Genomic DNA, 19,373 nt, shown 5'->3' on the forward strand with positions numbered 1-19,373 from the left:
TTTGTGCATTAATGTGTCTTGAAAAATATATTGTTTTTCATCTACAATATATTGGGCAATTCCATGCTCTTAGATATGCTGTGTATTCTGTACTTCAAAGAATATCAAGCCATTCTTTATGCGCTTCATCCATGACAGGCAAACTTGCATCCTGCTTTAATGATGCCTCACATTTTTCCAGAGACAAAGCATGTTCAGGGAAGAACTGCAGAGCACAGCTGAGCAGAAGATGGATGCTGCTATCAGATCAGGGTATTATGTTGTTTGCTTTCCAGGCTGGCACTTACTGGAGCCTGTTTTTTTGGCCCTTTAGGCTTTAGCTCTAAGATGCCAATTTAAAGACCATTTGCTTCTTAACGCTACCTTACGTGCTCAGTTCTCCCTTTCCACCCCCTCCCAAGGGACACACAAAGAGTGGGATGATAGTGTGCCTAGGGGTGGGTGGGTGTAGTATGTGCTCTGGCCCCTGGAGTATGGAGGGCTCCCAAGGTTCCCTTAGTTTCTCAATTACTGTTGCTGTTCATTCTCTGGGTGCCTTTCACAACACCCAGACGTAGCACTTGTGGGTAGAAATACTTCAATTTTTGTAGATGTGTACAATCATAAGCTGAGCTATTGGAAGATAAGCTGCAGCCTGGAAAGGGTATATGCTGCCTCTGTAGGGTATGCTTGCCCTTCTCTCTGTACCTAAATGACACCAGTGCGTACAAACACTAGTTTGGTGCTGTATTCGCATTGCAGGGTGAAACTTGTCGGCAAACACTTCTTCCTGTACTTTTTTTTTTTGGTGGGGGAGAAAATACTATAAGGCTTGTCAGACTGGCCACTGGCATTTTTTTCTGAACAGCAAAAGCACATTGGTGGGTTCATTTGTCTCTGACTTAGGCAACTTAGCTCACAGTGCAGATGAGCAGTGGTTTTATTTGATAACGGATTGTAGCTTTGAACCTCAGATGTTTTTACAAAGAAAAAGTGTATGAGCTGCAACTGTCCTCAATGGCTTCTTGTCACACAGGTTTCTAATTGTATGCTGGTATTGACTTCTAACTGCCTGAAACATGCATATTTTCAGCATGGATATGGAAATGTTTAGATTGACTTGTTGTTCTGTGTTCTCTCCTTTGTTGAAAATCTGATTGCATATCATTGGACAAATTGCCCATAAGCATCTCAGTAGTATTCTATTACACAGGAGTTAAGTAGCACTAAAAGGAAAAAAAAAATCTCTGCTAAGAGAGGCAATTCAATCTCTGCATTGGTGTCTAACATGCAAAAAACATCCCACTTCTTTCACTTGGCCTTCATGAATGAGCTCTGCAGGCATAAAGATTGCCTCACATTTTTGTAAAACTCTCTAAGAAGCGTAGCATGAAGCTGTGACTTTGGCAGATAGGTGTGAAAACTATAATGCACTTCTGTTGTAGACATATGTGCTTTCAGTATCAAGCCTATGCTAAAGCAATCTAGGCTGTGTTCTTTGTAACTCACGTCCCAAACCACTTTCCTATATGAAAGCACTTGGCACACATATGGATGCTGAAATGATCTCGTCAGCAGTTGAGGCTGACTGAAGTCCAACTAGAGATTTAAGGACCTTATCTAAGGAGTAATTTATTTTCCTATGTTTCCTGTTAGAAAATGGGAACTTTTGCATTGCAACAGAAGAAATGTTTCATAGGAGGATGTTCTCAACTGCCCTTTTTGCTTTGGCAACACCTCCCTTACAATCTTTACTTAACCTTTCCCAGACTCTTTTTAGAGGCCAGTGGATGTTCTCAAACTGTTTGTATCTAGACTGTGATAGGCAGCATTAGCTGGTGATTCAACCATGAGCTTCCCACAGCCCACATCATAAATGAGTCTGGATTTGGTCACCCACAAGGCTGCTGCTGCTGCCTTCTTTTGTAATGTTATTTCACCGGAGATATTCAAGTACTGATGCAACTGTCAGTAAGCATCCCGTCTTTTTTCTCTTGGTTACAGTGAGAATTAAAGGACTTGTAGAAAACTTCTGCTTTCATAGGGTGCAGTTTGTCCTTTATGTTTATGTATATTTGTGCTTTATGTATGTATTAATGTTATTAACTGCTAAGTGAGGTGTCTGGCTCCATAAGGTGAGGGGAGCTTGAAAAATGATTTTCGGAAACTGCATTTACTGAACTGACTGAATGAAGCACAACTGCATTTTTCATTTCTTAGACTGTATGTAATGCAACAAAGCTTGAAAAACAAGAATCAATTCCCTTAGTAGAAGATATCCCCCCTGCAGGTTTTGGTTTTAAATAGGTCATTTTTGAAAAATGTTTACATCTCATTATTTCTAGCACACAGATGTGTTCAGAAGATAGATGATCTGTTTAGGTAAGTAATATAGTTATATGAGAGAAAATGTGGTAACTGGCAGTGACTCCTGTGGACTCGTAAAGTGAACCATACCAGAAGCCAACAGGGAGGAAGTGAACAATATATATGAAGGGAACAAGGACTTTTCAGTTATCTAAAATGAAGCACAAATGCTGATAGTGCTCAATAATGATTAATATATCAAGCTGCTTGAGGTAATTGGGACTTCTCTCATTATCAGAACAGATGTCTCCTTTGAATATATCTAAGCTCTTCATCTCCATACCCTTAGTGGCAGAGTTCTACAGGTTAGTCTAGTATTATATATATGCATAATATTCATGAAGTTAAGTATATCTGCTGTTGTATATAAGTTGTTCCACATTCAGTTTAAACTGTCTGGTTTTTGCTTTGACTACCCTCTTAGTTTTGGAATATAAATACAGAGCATTTGATTTAATATTCTCATGTTATTCATTGTTTTACAGACCAAGACCAGGGTCATAGTCCTGTCAACATTACAGAGTCTAATCTTTCTCAAATTTATTTGCATAGAGACTTCTGTGGTGTTTCTTACAGCAATGTTAACATTAGTAAAGGCAGCTGCCAGTGATGTTACTGCTTTAGGTGTGGCACTTTACTGACTTTCTGCATACTTGAGTTTGATATAGGGCAGGATATCTACAGATATGAATGCCACGCTCTTCTCTAGGTATACCCGCTGCTCACAGGGAACAGGGGAAATGTTCTCTTCAATCACAGGTGAAGTGCTTGAGCAATTTTAAATAAAGAATTTGCCTCAGTTTTTTTAATTAAAACAGCTTAGAAACTGCTTGAGCAGTGTGCATGCTGCAGTGATTTAATTAGGCTCATGTCTAAACCAGTGCTGCTACATGGGAGTGACTGAGTCCCCAAAAATCTATCACTACAGGCAGTGGCAAACATTTGAAAAAGGTAGCCTGTATTAAGTGACAAGTGTCTAACACTGTGGGATGTTATGGTCAAACCTGGACTTGGCAAACTGCATAGCTGGGCTGTCCCCAGAAGCAAGCTACTGACTAAGCAGGAGTCAAGAGTTCTCTAGTCTCTGTGGGATAAATCACTGTGCCACACCTGGATCCCTTCTTGCTCAACCAGCCCTCAGTGCTGACGGTTCAAAGACAGTGTGTGCATTCAGGAGCACCATCAACACTGAATCCTGTTTTCACTGCATTCCCACTTGCGTTGATGAAAAGAATTCTCCAGTGGAAGCCACTTCTGCTGCTGGGATTACTGGCTTCAGTGCAGAGGGCAGAACATTCCCTTTGTCCTAGCTAGATTATGTCGTTACAGATGATGGTGATGAATGTTATAGGCTAGCTGGCCTCTTTGATCCCCCATTTTCATGAATGGGAAGAAGTTAATAGTCTTATTGCTGTGGACAAAATTAACTAGAGAGAACTTGATGCAGGAGGTTTGGAATAGTGAGAATACAAATTCTTACAATGCAAAGTAGCTTTAGATAAGTTTGACCGTAAGATTTAAGGGACAAAAATAAATGCAGACTGGAAGTGTTTGACCTGTGCTTGGTCTGCTTGAGGGTCTGGAGGTGATTAGGAATCATTCATGAGTGATGAATCGCTGCTGGAGAGCCAAACTCCAGTAGCTGAAATCTAGAGTGCTCGTGGCTCCTTGTTTCTTTCTACTCTTGTCAGCAGTAACTGTTTATGTGGGCAGTGCCTGGTCTTTGTTCATGGCTCGTTAGATTGCTTTTACTCATCTCCTCTCAAGGACGCTGCAAGTCTTAATTCACTGTGCTTTGTAAAGATTAAAAGCTGTACTATTATTCAGTGACACTCCAATTAAACTGTAATGACTAGGTGTAGTTATTTCCTAAAGACCAATAAAAGACTGGAAATAAGTGAGGGGCCAAGATCCTACAGAGATTTTTTTTGCTATTTTGAGCAGGGTAAGAAATGAAGGAAAAATGCAGAAGGGATTTCTTTAATGGATTACGCCATTTTATTGGCATTGGAAAACCAATGCATGCCCTGAAAAGAATGTATATCCTGAAAGCGAGTCAGATTGTTTCAATCATCTTTCAAGTTGCTAGCCAGCTTAAAAAGTGAACTTGAAACACATTTTTATGCTTTTGCTCAGTTGAGCTCACAGACTCTCCCTCCAAACACATTCTGTCACGAATTGTTATTTATGGGCCTATGTTTTATTTGTCATACAACTCATTTTCCCTTCTACTGCTAAAGCTCTGTTTTTCATGTTTCTTGGAAAGCCAACCTATACTGCTTTACCTGAAGTCAAACAAAAATTTGAGTAGCTTTCTGAATTAATACAGAAAAGTCAAAATCTGCAGGCCACTCCAAACAGGAATAGAGGAACACAAGAATAAATTAAAGCAGCTGGTGCATTGCAGCCTGGAACCACTGGTTCTTAAGTTGTCATGTTTTTGTCAGGCACCACAACAGATTGGATAAAGCTAACGTTTCCTTGTCCTGAATGCAAGAATATGTAGAACTACAGAGTTGAGAAGAATCTATTTAGGTCTCTAACACTATGAATTAAGGAGCAACTTGAGTTTAACCTGTACTGAACTGACAGCTATTTACCTTTAAGAAATAAATAAAATCTAGGCTTTAAGTCCAACAACTTTTTTTAATAGGTGTACTATGTTTGGATTTGTCTCTTATTGTTTCCCCTATCCTTTTAAAAAGGAAGCCTTTGCCACTGTTTATTTTTAGTTTTATTTTTACTAAAGTTGCCCACAGAAGCTGTGGCTGCCGCATCCCTGGGTGTATTTAAGGCCAGGCTGGATGGGCTTTGGGCAGTCTGGTCAGGTGGGAGGGGTCCCTGCCCATGGCAGGGGGGTTGGAACTGGGTGAGCTTTAAGGGCTCTTCCACCTCAAACCATTCTAGGATTCTAAGACAACTCTTTTCTGTATTTCTAGTAGTAAATATAAAGACAAGTTGATCAACTTCAGCATTTTCATCTTGGAAAATTAACTGTCCTTTACTTTTGCATAAGGATATGACTCGTTTAACCTTTCCTCAGAGGTCATCTGTTATGAATGTATCTTACCTACTGCATTTCCCTGAACTCTAAAGTAAAATGTCTTAAAGCGTAGTACCCAAAATGGGATGTGGTACCTCAGATGAGGCCTTAGCAGACTGATCACCTTGGTGTCTTACAGATGTAATTTCTTTTAATACACGCTGAAATAAACACTGCCTTTGTTTATCTGTTGCTAATATCTGTTCCAACTGAGCTGCTGTAGCCCTCAGACCTTTTTTGCTTCTTTGTCACTATCAGATCCTCTAATTTTGTACTTAATTCTTTGTGTACTTAATGTATTTGAAATTATTGAATTTTATCTGAGTATTTTCAGACCATTTCTCCATTTCTCAAGAGCTCTCTGATTCTGATTTCTCCCCTCCAGATGACTTGCAGCTCCTTGCAAGTATTGAGAAATCTGGACAGTCTGGAAGTGTACACTCTTCTGCTATGCAGGCAATTAAAAGTAATCTCAAATAAAATCCATTCCAGGGGAGGCTACTGCAGTGCCTCAGTTCAGTCAAACAGGCAATGGTAGCCTTAACATGAGTTGTTTCACATTTATGTAATCCTTTAAAACATTTCCATATCAGATGTTAAGATCACTTCCTTACTAAGCTGCTCATCATTCTACTGCATGAGAATATTTCACTGCTTACTCTCTAACACCATGCCTTTCAGAAGTCATAGGGTCTCCTGTATTCCTTTATTCCTTGGATTCATATCCTGAGTTCTTCCTTCCTGGGCTCTGAGTTCCAAGGATTTTTCTCCTAACTTGAAGTTGACACGACTCAGTAAAGAAGCATTTTTAGCATAATGACCAGTGTTATTTCTGCAGTTTCCTACTTTGTGAAAAATACATGTGGCATAAAAGTGCATTGAACGCTTCACAGAACAAACAGAAAAGCAAACCCTCTACCTGCAAGTAGGGTAAAAAGGGAGTTGGAACTATTTCCAGCACCTCAAGGGCTGTAGCTTTTCCCAAGACTCTTTACTGCTGCAAGGTTGCATAAAACACACTGGATGCATATAAGAGAAACTTGGTCTTCATCTTGAAGATTGCAAAAGTAAGATGTTAAAGGAAGGATGGATATTATCTGTTTTTTCGTGGAAATGAGAATGAAAGCACCTAACCTATGGATGGGCTGGGGACAAGTTTATGTACAAAAGGTTAACTATGGACCTAAGAATGCAGAAAGTGAGCAGAAATGTTTTCTTCTCCAACAAAGCAGGAGTCAGCCTCCAGGATCCTGAGTATCAGGAAACATGTAGAAGGCCATTCTTTTCCAGAAAGGAAACAGATTATTATTAACGTGAGACAATTAACCAGGTCAAGATGCAAGCAATGCTGAGCCCATTATAACCTCATCATATCCCTTCCTCTAGGATTTCTATTTGAGTCTTTGTTTTCCCTGCTTTCTCTTGATGTTTTGAAACAACCAAGGGTTGTCGCATCAGCAAGCGATGTGTATTTTATTTGGTCCAAATATATTACAAGTGACCAAATCTTGCATTGCATTCAGTAACTCTTGACCTTGCTGACCGCGAGTGTTACACCAGATGTGACCAAAGCTGAACTTGGCAATTTTACCTCGTAGAAGATCTGTACTTACTCTCTCCTCAGTTTGTTTCCATTTAAATGTGAGCAATCAGTAACTTGTTTCTTTTCTACAACTCCTTTTTGTTCAGTTCCTGATTAGGACAGATGATAGACTGAAACAGGAAAATATGCCTCTAGTCACCAGCTCAACATAACGCCTGTAGAGCTACTCCTGTCTTGAAAAATTGAGACTTGAGACAAGGCGCTTGCTCTAGAGCTTGCATGTTTTCCCACTGCAGCAAGCGATTTGATTCTCTCATTTATTTCCAAGTCAACATGTCATACCAAAGTTTTTATGTTGTATCTACAATTAAACAAATGTTAAGCTTCTCGCTACTGCTTCTGCCTCAGATGTGTAGGTGGGACATGACTTGGTCCTAGAAAAAACGCAAACCCAAAGCCAACCCAGTTGTGCTTTTAGCTCATTTTAACCTTTCTGTCCTGTTTTAGTAACTGTCTCTAAAACAGATTGCATCAGGGTCAGCAGTTTGAAACTGAGAAATGGTATTTATTAAGACAGGAAGATTGTATAGCTACTTCTGTGCAAAATGTTTCTCAGGGTTCCCACAAGACCAGAAGGATAATAGATATGCAACAAGGAGGAGACGGGGTGTGTGTGTGTGTGTGTGTGTAAGAATCAAGCGCTTGTTAGGAGAACCTCTCTGGTGGTGCTTTGTTGAGACTAAAATCATACAAAATAGAATAACCCTCGTATGCCTGAATAAGAGGAATAAAAAATACTGCAGTAATGACTGAACAGTTGGGCACTTATATTGCAAAGATGTGGACCCAGGTCTTTCAAATGAAAGTGAAGAATAAATCAGTGATTTTTTTTGTAGTTTTCATATAAAAAGAACAAATTTCTAGAATTATTTTCTTCAGTTTCTACTATTCATCTTGGGTAATTAACATTTAAAGAGCTTGTCCAGAAACAGCAGGAGGTTTCCAAAAAACCATTTACACAAAGAAATGTTTCCATTTGTCTTTTTCCTTAACTACATTAAGGGACATTTGACATTTTTACAGGAAGCTCTCTGATTCTCGAGAGATTGAGTTAAAACAAATTTATGTATTACACAGAGGAAAGAGTTGAGAGTAGGGAGAGGTGTATGGAGAGAGGTGTAAGAAATATGAATGAAGGCGAAAAGCATTTGACCCATTCAGCAGTTGAAAGAGGATTAAATCATCGCCTCTTAAACTCTAAGCTTGATATTAGCATGTATACAATATCTGATGTTTCACTTTCAAGCAGTTCTCAGCTAGTGCTCTAACCCATAAATCTTCAAAGCATTTTGCAACAGAGTAAATAATCGTTATCCTAATTTTATTGATGGAATTTTTTTTATATTGAGGTGAAGCAGTGTACTTAAGGCTGTCTAACAGCCAAGAGTCAGGAGCAGGACCCAGATTTCAAGCACTCTGAAAGACAGCCATGGATATATTACCTGAGACAAGCTATGACTCACCTTGACTCAGAGAATATAGTTTGTTTTATTAAAAAAAAAAAAAAGGCAGAACAAAAACTTGAGGTTTGCTTTTGTGAAAATAACTGAGAGAAGTCGGAAGATTAATATTTTGAGATGAATAAAGGCAATAGGTAGAATAGTTGACATTCTGTTATTAATGTGCCATTACACCATTACTGAAAAAAAATTAGAAAGCATCTATTTTAGACCCCAGGCAAAAAAAAAAAAAAAAAGAAAAAGCAAGACCTACTGATATTGACAACATTGAGAAAGACATACACATCATTTGACTGGGACTTGTTTTCTTTCCTGTTTTTATGTTTTTATGTAGTGAAAGTTTACTATCAATTCCACACATAAAAAGCAGAAACTTACTTTTATTGTTCTTTGTTTTTTGATAATGAAAGCCTAATATTTGAGCCTGAGTATTTCCTATGATTTCATGATTCATAGAGTTAAAGGTTTAATAAAGAACCATTATATAGCGCAAAAACAAAAACAACAAAAAAAAACTTTTAAAAACAATGGTAACTGATATCCTGGCTGTGATCCAGCCTCTGCACTAAGATCCTCCCCCTCATATCTACCTCTTTAGTTGATCTCTTCTCACTTGAGGATTCCTATTTCTGATTTTCTGTTTGTTGCCCCTGGATTTTCTTCAGACCACTTACCGTTTTGCCTTCTATCCAGAAATTAACTCTGCTAATATATACTTTGAATGTTTTAAATTGTTTTTTCTTTTTTGAATTAGGGCAAAGGGTTTGTTATACATTCAGTATGTCAAGCTGTTGCACTACACAGGTTGGTTTTAAGGCACTCCTTCCAAATGTGGAAAAGTGAACTGTCCCTGAAACAAATGGGAGGTTTCAAACAGCGAGGGCAAAGTTTACTTTGGGTTTTGTACTCTGAGTGAAAGATTTCATGAAAGATTTTTCTCTTCCTTTCTTGAAATTTATATAGCTTCTGGAAATAACAAATGGCAATTCTGCTCAGGTGAGGAATTAAAGTCAGAGAACCTGTTCGCATGTTCAAAATCATCACTTGTTTACCAACTTGGTGGATCGGGTCTGTTTTTTAAAAGTGACAAGTCAATATAATCTTTATCATTCACTTCCACTGACTTAACCTTAATAAAAGGTAATCCTTGGCATGAAACCTCTTCACAGCAAGCTGGTGCTTTATAGAAAAAGACCACTTGGGTGCCAAGTTTCCCTTTAAGCAGGCCGTGGAACATCAGAAGTTATCTGTGCTATGGCTCTTTGTGAGATTACTCACAAGAGACCAGTCACTTCTGTGGCCATCCATGCATTAATCACCACAACTCCGTGTGCAATAGCGATAGGCTTATTTGCCAGCTATGCCTAAGTAGTTGACCTCTACATCCTCTAGTATGTGAAGACAGAGCTTAATAACACTAATCCCTGCATAATGACTGTGCTCATTTGTCCAGCCTATAAATAACTCGAGCAATAATTTAATCTCTTACCTTAAAAAGAGCAAATCTTGGTGTTGGGGACCTCCTAAACAAATAAAAAGTAACCAGTTAACCAAAAAGGCAATCCTACTCTGTCAGCAATCCTACCCTGTCAGAGCACCTGTTAGAAAACACGTTACTTTTACTTGAGGACAAGCAAAGTTGTATTCATCACTGGCATTAAACTTAAGTGCTTTAAACCCAGCTCTGATTTTTTTCAAAGACTTTTTTTTTCCAAAACAATTAAAAGCGTATTTCTAAGGAGCACAGGCATATATCACTGTAAGAACATCCTCATGAACAAAATGCTGATGATCATGCCATTCTCCTCACAGTACTCCATTTCTTTCATCTACAGTCAAAATACCTTTTACATCTAAGGAAAATTGTGAATTAGAGTCTGTACGTGCTGCTGAAAAATTGATCTCCAATTATTGAAAGGATGGGAACGACTGAAGGAAGGGGACTACTAATGCGAATAGCTGTGTCTGTACTTTCATGGTATGACAAATTGTCACTTCAATAGAGAAATATTCTCATTTTGTTACCAGCCTGGTATACAGCAATATGATTAGGCCAAAACTAATTTGATTACTGAAATATTTTCCCAAAGATTTTAAGCTTCTCGCTTTTCAAAGGGGTTTTATAGAACTGATGGCTACAATTGAAGTTCATCCAAAAACCTCAATGTTCACTGAGAAAGGCTGCGTTTTTAAATTCCCATTAGAGATGCCAAAAATGTGGCTTCATTCATTCATATGAGAGACGGATGTGAGGTCCCATATCAGGTTTGTTTTTATTGCATGATTTCAGTCTCTATGTGAAAAAAAGATGCAGGAATACCTCATTAGCATTTGCCCAGGAGGGCTACCAAAGGAAAACAGGCTTGTAACAAAGTTACCCTTTTAATTACTCTTATTTGACTGTTATTTTGCTCTCATTTTATCTTGTTTGGTTCTTATTTTGGATGAGTAGAATCACTATTTCAGTAGGAAAAGGGGATGTGCTTTGCCATTTCAGAGAATTTGAAATTTGGTTTCAGTCTGAATTTGAATTGGAAATTTGTGATGAGTTATTTGGAAATGTAGGGTGTTTCCCATGTACTGTTATTTAGGGAACTGTGACAAATATTGCCTTAAGTTGCCATACGTGACACGTAGTAGCATAGTGGTGATAACATACCTTATAGCCAAGGATGCGCTGAGGTGGCTCTGCAGTCTTTGCAACCGAGTTGCCACACTTGGGAGACAGTCTGTGGAAAATGGAGCTTCTTCTGGTACCGAGACTGTTTGGTGTGCTTTTTTGTTTGTTTGTTCTAAAAATACAGCTTTTTGGAGAGCTTCATTGTTGAAAGGCTGCTTGAGCTGATAACTTCCCAACTTTCCCTCATCAGTGTCTGTAGGTAAGATGTCCAAGGACTGTACATTTCACAGCAGGAAACTGACAGCTCCCCTTTTCCTGTCTGGATCCACATTTTCACTGTTTTCTGCCAGTTACTGCACCTCGCTGTTGGTGGAGGCCCAAGACGGGCATTTTACCCTCACTGTCCCCATTTTTTTTTTCCACTTATTTCCCTCACGGGCAGCAGCACACAGCCCGGGGAGGGTGGGCAGCCAAGCGGTGCCCTCAGCAGGGCGCTCCGAGCCGCTTTCCCCCCGCGGTTCCTCGGGTGAAAGCGGGCGTGGGGGGGAACGCAATCACCTCAGGGGCCGTGGAGACCGTTAACGGCCGGCCCGAGGCGGCGAGCGCGCGACGCCCCTCACCCCGCCCCCTCCCCGCCGCACGTGCCCGCCGCGGGCAGGCTGTGCACCTCACTTCCGGCCGGCCGCCGGAGGAGGGAGGGGTCGGGAGAAGGGGGGGGGAGTGCGGCGCATGCGCGGTGGCGCCGCGCACCGGCGGGGCGGCTGCTGGCGGCGCTCGCGGGAGCGCTCCCTGCGCCCCCCCCCCCGCCTCCCGGTCCCGTCCCGGTCCCCGCGGGGCCGCGCCCGCCCCCTGCCGCCTCCCCCCTGCCGCCTCCCTCCCTCCCTCCTCCCGCAGCGGGGCGGGGGCGGCATGTGAGGCGGGGCCGCCCCCCTGCCGCAGCCGCTGGGCACCGGCCGCTCCGCTCCGTGCCTCCCGGGGGCTCCGGGCCCCGCTCGCCATGAAGAAGTTCTCCCGCATGCCCAAGGCGGAGGGCGGCGGCGGCGGAGGCGGTGGTGGCGGCGGCGGGGCGGCGGGCGGCGGCTCGGCGGGCGGCGGCGGAGGGGGCAGCGGGGCCGCCTTGGGCAAGGTGTTCGCCGTGGGGCGCTACCAGGTCACCGCCGAGGAGCTGCTGGCCGAGGGTAACGGCGGAGGGGGGGCGGCGGGGGGGTTGGGGAGCCGGTGGCGGTGCCGGGACCCCGGGGCTTGCCCGGTGCCCAGGCCGGCAAGGGGCGGGTTTCCCCCCACCCCGCCCCGGGGCTCGTTTAGGGGCGGCGTGCAGCCGCTGGGGCTGTGCTGGGTTTGGGGTGGCGGAAACCTGCGGTGGGCTTTTGGCAGCCCAGAAAGAGACAAAATAACAGTGATAATTAATAATAATAATGAAACCCTGGCTAGTGGAGCACGGTAGGTTTTTAGCAGGGTCACGCGTCAGCTGGCAGTGCCAGCAGCTCCTGGCGTGAGCGCCGCTGGCCTTGCTGTGCTGCGGGTGCTGGCGCTGCCCTCGCAGCTCCCGGGCAGGGCTGGGGTGGTGGCAGCCAGCTGTGCTCCGCCACCCGGCTCGCCTTCACGGCCACGCGTGGGTCCTGCCACGGTGCTGGTGGCTGTAGGTGCTGCGGGCCCCACGGCTCGTGCCCAGGGCAGCAGGCACTAGGCTGGTCCCAGGCGCTGGGGAGGTGATGGGGTCTGCAGCCCCACTGCCCGGGGTGCTGGGGATGCTGCCATCGGTGTCTCGAGGATGCGGTTTTAACAACTGCGTGTTGATAGCGTGAGTATCGAAAATAGAAAACGTGGTGGCGGTAGGTAGGTTTTCACTGCCGTCTTGAGAAAGTTTTAGTACGGCGGAATTGGCGTTTAACACTTAGAACAAATACAGTGTTCTGCACCTGATTTACAAAAATGAAGTTAAGGCTTGGCCAACTATGTCCGTGGTTGCCCAAAAAGATGAGAGGGATCCTTGCTGGGAGCTCCCTTGGAGTCACCGCAGCCTGACAGAAAGTCCTTCCTCTACACAGGGCTGCTTACAGCGCAGAGGCTTAAAAAGAAGAAGAAAAAAAAAAGGAAATGAGCTCCTGAACAAATTGAGGAGGCACACGGAAACCAGAAAAATAGCACAGTGCTTTGTTCGGCTCACCGTCTTACTAAAACTTTTCTTGTAAAACGCTGTTTGAAGAGTTGTAGATTCCTATTTTTTTATTCCTGTAGATTGCAGTGACAAAATCATAGGCCTTAACAGGCACAGGGGGAGTATGTATTTAAGTAGTTGAGTGTTTTGTAAATTTGCTTTCTTTCTTAATAGACAGAAATAGCAAGTTTTTTTTACAGCTTTCATGTGATGCCTTAAGTGCAGATGACTAGGACTAGAAGTGATAAGAGTCGGGACAGCGTATATCTGTTGCATCTAGAGAAAAGTCTTCAAAGCCAATGCCAGAGCTATTTGGCAGTAGGGAGGACCCCAGAAGGCTTTACAAGAGAATGAGATAGCAGGTGGCCTACCGACAAGGTTAAGGAAGCAGGGCAGAAGTGAGGGAGCTGCTGCGTCCCATGTGGTGGCGGGGGAGGGGCTGGGTTAACTGCGTGTGTGTGGAGCAGGGGTGCGCCTGCTGAGGAGGTGCCCATGACAAAGCTGTGGTCCGGCTCTGCTACTCCCAACCTGTCACAATAGCTGGTGGATGGAGAAGTTTCCTTGTGTCTAGGAATTACTTCCTGACTGGCTGGTTTTCCCTCGATGGGGTAACGATTAATAGTAAGTGCTCATTTGTTAGTGGTGTTGTACAGGTAATATTAACATCTAGTATTGAGAATTAACACTCTTTATAAGTTCCCTGCTTTATAATCCCCCTGCCTTGAGGGGAGGGAGCAATGACTTTTTTTTTTCCTAATCCCTGTGCATATGAAATGTTGGTTTTATTCTGCTGAAACCCAGTTTTACTGAGCTTCTTAGCCTTGCCAGGTAGCTCCAGTTATTCAGTGCTGATGAAATACCATTTACAAGTTACTTTAAGAGGCTCAGAGTGGAGTTTTAGGTCGTATAACAAGAAGCTGGTAATAAGTTAATGAAAGTAACCAACTTAACAACTAGCCTGTTTCAGAAACAGATGGATAAGGCTCGGTTAGCAGTGGTATGGCACAGACAGGCTTTTTTTTACTAGCTGTTAGGATTAATAGCATATGCCTGTCAGGTTCAAAGTGTTCCCCCCCCTTCTAAATTTTACATCTGAATTGTCTTAGAAAGCTGGGTCTTGGCTTTGCAAGTGCCGAAGGGTTCCTATAACTAGAGCGAGTTGCAGCAGCGATGCCAAAAGGCTCAAGTCATAACTACATTCATTGTTAGGCCGCGCTAATGAATCTTTGGTAGATTTCCTGTGTTGATACGGATGCTGCCCTTGAAACACTTCTCTAGCCTTTGACAGTATCATTTTATTGCAGTGTTTTAAAGGCAAAGCTACATAACATTATAACATAATGCTTTTGCATATATAATGTGCGTAGTACTATCTAAAGCAGCTGTAAACTTGGGTAGTAAAGTAGGCATAAAGGTTGAAGTGCTGCGGTTAGAAGGCTCTTAGATTGTTTTTTCTGTGTTAAACAAAGCTGGTTTTTGATGGGTTCTTATCTTTCATAACCCGAGGCTCAGTATGTTGTTGGATGGGGGTGTTTGTTTCTGAGGTTTGTTATTCAGAGGTGAGGAAGAACAGTACGTTTGGGTTAAGCTTTGACGGACAAAAGGAGTTGCTATCTATCCATTTCAAAGGATGAGACAGAAGCAGCAAGGGGACGGTGGAACTGTGAAGAATGATGGACCCAGGCAGAGCGAAGGCCTTCTTTATATCTTTTTTGTTGTACGAGGGTTTGTGCAGTGAAGCAGAAGTTTGGAAAATTAAATATGACACAAATATGGAGAAGTCTGTCTCTCTGAAGTTACGGATGATGTCCTGGGGACACTAAAGTTAGTTGTGGTAGCTCTAATACTGAAAAAGGCTTTCTAGCTCAGTAATTGCAGCAGACTGGACGTGAAAATTATGAAATGTCCTTTTAAATCCATCTCAAATATCAAATGCAAAACAGTTAATATTGTGAAGAGTGAAAAGGAAAGTAACAACAAGCAATAAGCTGCTGGGCAGCCGAACTCTGCCACAACTGCGCTCACACTCCCCTTCCTCAAAGGGAAAGGGGAGAAAATACGATGGAAAGGACTCAAGGGTTGAGATAAGGACAGGGAGATCGCTCAGCAATTACCGTCATGGGCAAAACAGACTCAGCATAGGGAGATTAACGTAATTTACTGCCGGTCGCTAGCAGGCTAGAGCAGTGAAGACTAAAAGCAAACTAAAAACACCTTCTCCCATTGACCGTCTTCCACCTCCTCCCCCCCAAGCCGTGCAGGGGAAGGGGGGCTGCGGTCAGTCCTCCGTGGTTCTTCCTCTCCGCCGCTCCCCCACGGTCCCTCTCTGCCCCTGCTCCACGCGGGGTCCCTCCCACGGGATGCCGTCCTTCCCGAACTGAGCCTGGGGGGGCTGCCCACAGGCAGCAGCTCTTCAGGAACTGCTCCCACACGGCTCCGTACCACGGGGTCCATCCATTCCCCAGGAGCAAATTGCTCCAGCGCGGGTCCCCCACAGGCGGCAGCTCCCCCCAGACCCCCTGCTCCACCAGGGGCCTCTCCACAGGCCTCAGGGGAACTTCTGCTCCATGCCTGGAGCTCCTCTGCGCTGGCCTTGGTGTCAGCAGGGCTGCTTCTCTCGCATTTCCCACCCCTCTCTCCCAGCTGCTGTGGCACAGCAGTTTTATTTTTCCCCTTTATTCAATCTGCTCTCCCAGAGGCCCAGCCAGCGTCGCTCTGGCCAGCAGCGGGTCCCCTTTGGAGCCGGCTGGAGCTGGCTCTGGTCTGACAAGAGGCAGCTGCTGGGCTCTGCTCACAGAAGACACCCCCATGGCCCCTCACCACCACCAAAACCTTGCCACATAAACCCCGTACGCTTGCCAAAGTATTTTTAGTTTATGGAAGGAGGAGGTGAAGTTGTGGCTTTACACAAGGGTAAATCTACTTCATTGTTTGCATAGACTTAAACAGAAATTTATTATTGAACTGCGTGAAACTGATTTTCCTGGAGACTTTAAGTGTTGGCACTGGAAGGTATTTTTAAACCACAGTTCAGTTCTGTTATTGTCTCGATTTCTTGGTAGGTCTTAGAGGTGTTTACACTGAGTAAATAAAGCCTTTTCCAGGTTTGAGCTTGTCTTTGTTCCATTAGAGTTAGCAGGCAAAGGTAGGCACGGTAAGTGTGTGGAAATTCAGTATATTGGTGTGTTTTTACTGAGTGCAGATAAAGCAAGCAAAGTTGCTTTTGGGTGTTAAAAAATAAAAGTTAAAAAAAAAAGGGGGGGGGAGGGGGAAGGGGGTCCATGGGGTAATGGGGTGCCCAAGGCTGTACCTGTGATGTGCAGTAGAGTCCCAACCTGTAGCCCTGAACAGTGCTGGCTGGCACAGTTTGAAAGCTCTTTTACTGGCATAGAAAGATGCTCGCCATCCTGCTTCCATTGTATTTCTTATCTAGAATTGATTAGTGCAATCATGAGATGTGCAATTTTTCTTTAAAAAAAAAGGAAGAAAAAACAACAAAAAACTTCTGTTTAGCTTTTTTTTTCTTTTTTTTTTCTTTTTTCTTTCTGTAGTGTAGCTAATAAACTGTCATTTAGTGTCTCATGTGTCTTGAACTGGTATTTCAAGCACCAGAGTTTCAATGTCTTTTTCAGGCTGGTGGTTCTCCTACTGGCCAGGACAATTAATAGCATATGTGGACTCTTTCCGATTTCTTAATTAAGCTATATTTAACCCAACAGAGAAATGGGGTAATTTAATGTCAGGCAGTAGCCCCTTTTTCCTTTAGGCATGAAGCATTTGTCCCTTTGGAAGTATTCCACCAAAGCAGCAGGAACGGCCTTTCCTTGTTCGTTAAGCTAGAAGCCCTGCTAGAAGCAGAAAAATTAGTGACTGAGGTAGAAGAAAGTAGGCAATGGCACGTGCAGCTGGTTCCAGAGGTACCCAGGCTGGTGGGGAAGTGGTGGGCATCATTGTGGTGTTTGGGAAGAGCGGTAGGCTGCCCTCCAGCTTTTATATGCCTTGATCCTTTGGGCAGGAGAAGTTGAACATGCTGTATCACCGCTCTTCTGCTGTAACTTTCTGTATTTCCTTTGCCTTACGATATGTGGGAAGAAGAGGAGAAGCACTTACTCTGTTTTTTTGTTTTTTCTGGGTGATAAAACGGTGAGTGTGGAGCTGTATATTTGTACTTTCGGAGTGCCTGTGAGTGCTATCTCATAGGGAGCTTTTGTTTTTCTGAGTGACTTTATATTTGGGACCAGAGAGGCTGGGGAAAAAGTATCTCGAGTGGGTAAGTGTTTGTATTACACAGAGTGTTTGCTTCAGTTATTTAACATGATGGTTAAAGCATTGATTTCTCTGAAGAGGCATCTCTAAATAGAGAGGACAAGTGAAAAGCTCAAGTATCCCTCCATAATACTGGAAACTCATTCTCCTTTCTTATATAATCCTTCTCATGCTGCAATCTCTTGGAGTCATTACTGATAAACTCCTGAAGGAATGACCGTGCAAGCTGAACCATTCTGCTTAAACTGAACATGTGGTTCTTGCAAGTACTTGATGGCATAGGTTATTTAGTTGGTCTTTTATTTTTGTATTTTCCAGGTCGAGTCCTAAGAAAACTAGCAGCTTGAACGGGGAGTCCATGTCTTGCTCTGTGAGGTCATGGGCTATGTAGCTGTAGGTTGTCAAGCTGTTCTTTTTTTTTTTTTTTACTGCAAATGTCTTTTATTGGAGTGTTTTTTATTTTTTTTTCCCAAATAGTTGTCTAAGGAAGAAGGGGGAATCTTAAGACTTGACTGGCATCGCAATGGTGGTGAAGTTTGAATTGCTTAATGTCCAGAGAGGAGGCATTCGAAGTTCTTGGTCTGAACTTTTGGGTAGACCTGTGCGGTATCAAGAGTTGGACTTGATGATCCTTAAGGGTCCCTTCCAACTCAGGATATTCTATGATTCTATGATTCTTCAAAATTATTTCCCAAATTAGGAACGTCTTTAAAGTTTATCTGTCTTATGTGTATTAGCAATAGCACTTCAATTGGCAGTCTGAATAGAGAGGCTTTCTGATGTGCATAGTTTCTCTCGCCCTTCTGTTTTGTCAAGCCCTATTTCACTTACTCTGATTTCTTAGGTTTTTATAGTAAGATGTTGGGCATGTGCAATTCAGGAAGTCGCTGTAAATTCTTAAGTGTCCTGATGTACAGCAAGCACTGCCTTCACTCTTGGGAAGATTTGGCTTGTTTGTTGTTGTTTCTTCTGAAGAGGCAAACAGGAGAAGTGCCCTTGCAATGAATCTGTTAACTGGAGTGCTTGAAAGTGATTAAAGGCAGTGTGGACCAGATTCTTGACTCTGAGATCCTGATTCTGCAGCGTGGAAGATGATTTGTGTGGCAGGTGTTGTGAAGGCAGCTGGGGCAGTGTCACTTTTCTCATGACTATATGACATGGCAATCTCGTATGCTGCAAGCTGAAACTGTAATTACTGGTTTTCTTCATTTGCTCAGTGTTTGTGTAGCTTGTGAATTGCCACTCCTTGCAGTAAGTACTATTTTATTTTCCGTAGGAATCCAGTTCAGTTGTTCAGATATATTTCCAGACAGCCTTCCAGCTCATAATCTAACTTGTGGAGTTAGAGTTGGGATCGGTCACGTCAACTTTTCAGAGTATAATATCACTGAATCTATGTTCACACATCATCTTAAAGGTCATGCCTGTTACTCATTCTGTCTCAAACACAGTTATGCTTTGCTAATATTTGAGTAGCAGAAATGGTTTGTTTAAGTTCAGAAGGTATAAAGGGGGAAAAAGCAGTATGAAGACTTGAAAGGTTCTGACGAATTTTTGCTGAGAGCATAGAAAAAAACATGTACAGAGCTCTGACACAGTCCCAATAACAAGCATGGTTGCCGTATTTCAAGTGTAGCAGGTGGTGAGATGCTGAGTGAGGTTTTGATCTCTAATGAAAGATTGGGAAGCTGTGCTTTAGTGCTTGGGATTTCTTTTTAGTCTTTTCAAGCCTACTGCAGGCAGATAATCTGAAACAAGAGCATTGTTTTGCCTTTTACAATTTGTAGCTGTATTCTCTGTAGTAAGAGAGGCCAAACCAGGAATTAGTTTGGATGTTGGTTGCGATCCTTGTCTTGCATCGACGTGCAGGTAAAAAT

General features: G+C 43.0%; 1 protein-coding gene and 1 long non-coding RNA gene across 12 annotated transcripts in view; one reads left to right on the forward strand and one right to left on the reverse strand.

The window, feature by feature from the left end:
- Positions 1–11,738, reverse strand: part of LOC136790795 (uncharacterized) — a 60,836-nt gene extending 49,098 nt beyond the window's left edge. For 2 of the 6 annotated variants that reach the window (XR_010831392.1, XR_010831391.1), the window contains exons 1-2: positions 11,112–11,738; positions 9,942–9,975 (exon numbers count right to left, since the gene is read on the reverse strand). This is a non-coding gene — a long non-coding RNA (uncharacterized lncRNA). The remainder of the gene's footprint in view (positions 1–9,941; positions 9,976–11,111) is intronic. The other 4 variants (XR_010831390.1, XR_010831389.1, XR_010831394.1 and 1 more) reach the window with 2 other exon arrangements.
- The window catches only part of BMP2K (BMP2 inducible kinase), a 104,570-nt gene that overhangs the window by 27,535 nt on the left and 57,662 nt on the right, over positions 1–19,373 (forward strand). The window contains exon 1 of one of the 6 annotated variants that reach the window (XM_066996579.1): positions 11,889–12,250. The exons of 2 other annotated variants lie outside the window; for them this stretch is intronic. In XM_066996579.1, the coding sequence (XP_066852680.1) occupies positions 12,070–12,250 (181 nt within the window). In that variant the 5' untranslated portion in view covers positions 11,889–12,069. Of the gene's footprint in view, positions 1–11,888; positions 12,251–12,472; positions 12,513–13,405; positions 13,852–19,373 lie in introns of those variants that run through there. 3 more of the 6 variants (XM_066996577.1, XM_013190542.3, XM_066996580.1) reach the window with 3 other exon arrangements.

This window comes from Anser cygnoides, chromosome 4 (assembly GCF_040182565.1).
Source record: "Anser cygnoides isolate HZ-2024a breed goose chromosome 4, Taihu_goose_T2T_genome, whole genome shotgun sequence".
Classification (NCBI taxonomy): domain Eukaryota; kingdom Metazoa; phylum Chordata; class Aves; order Anseriformes; family Anatidae; genus Anser; species Anser cygnoides.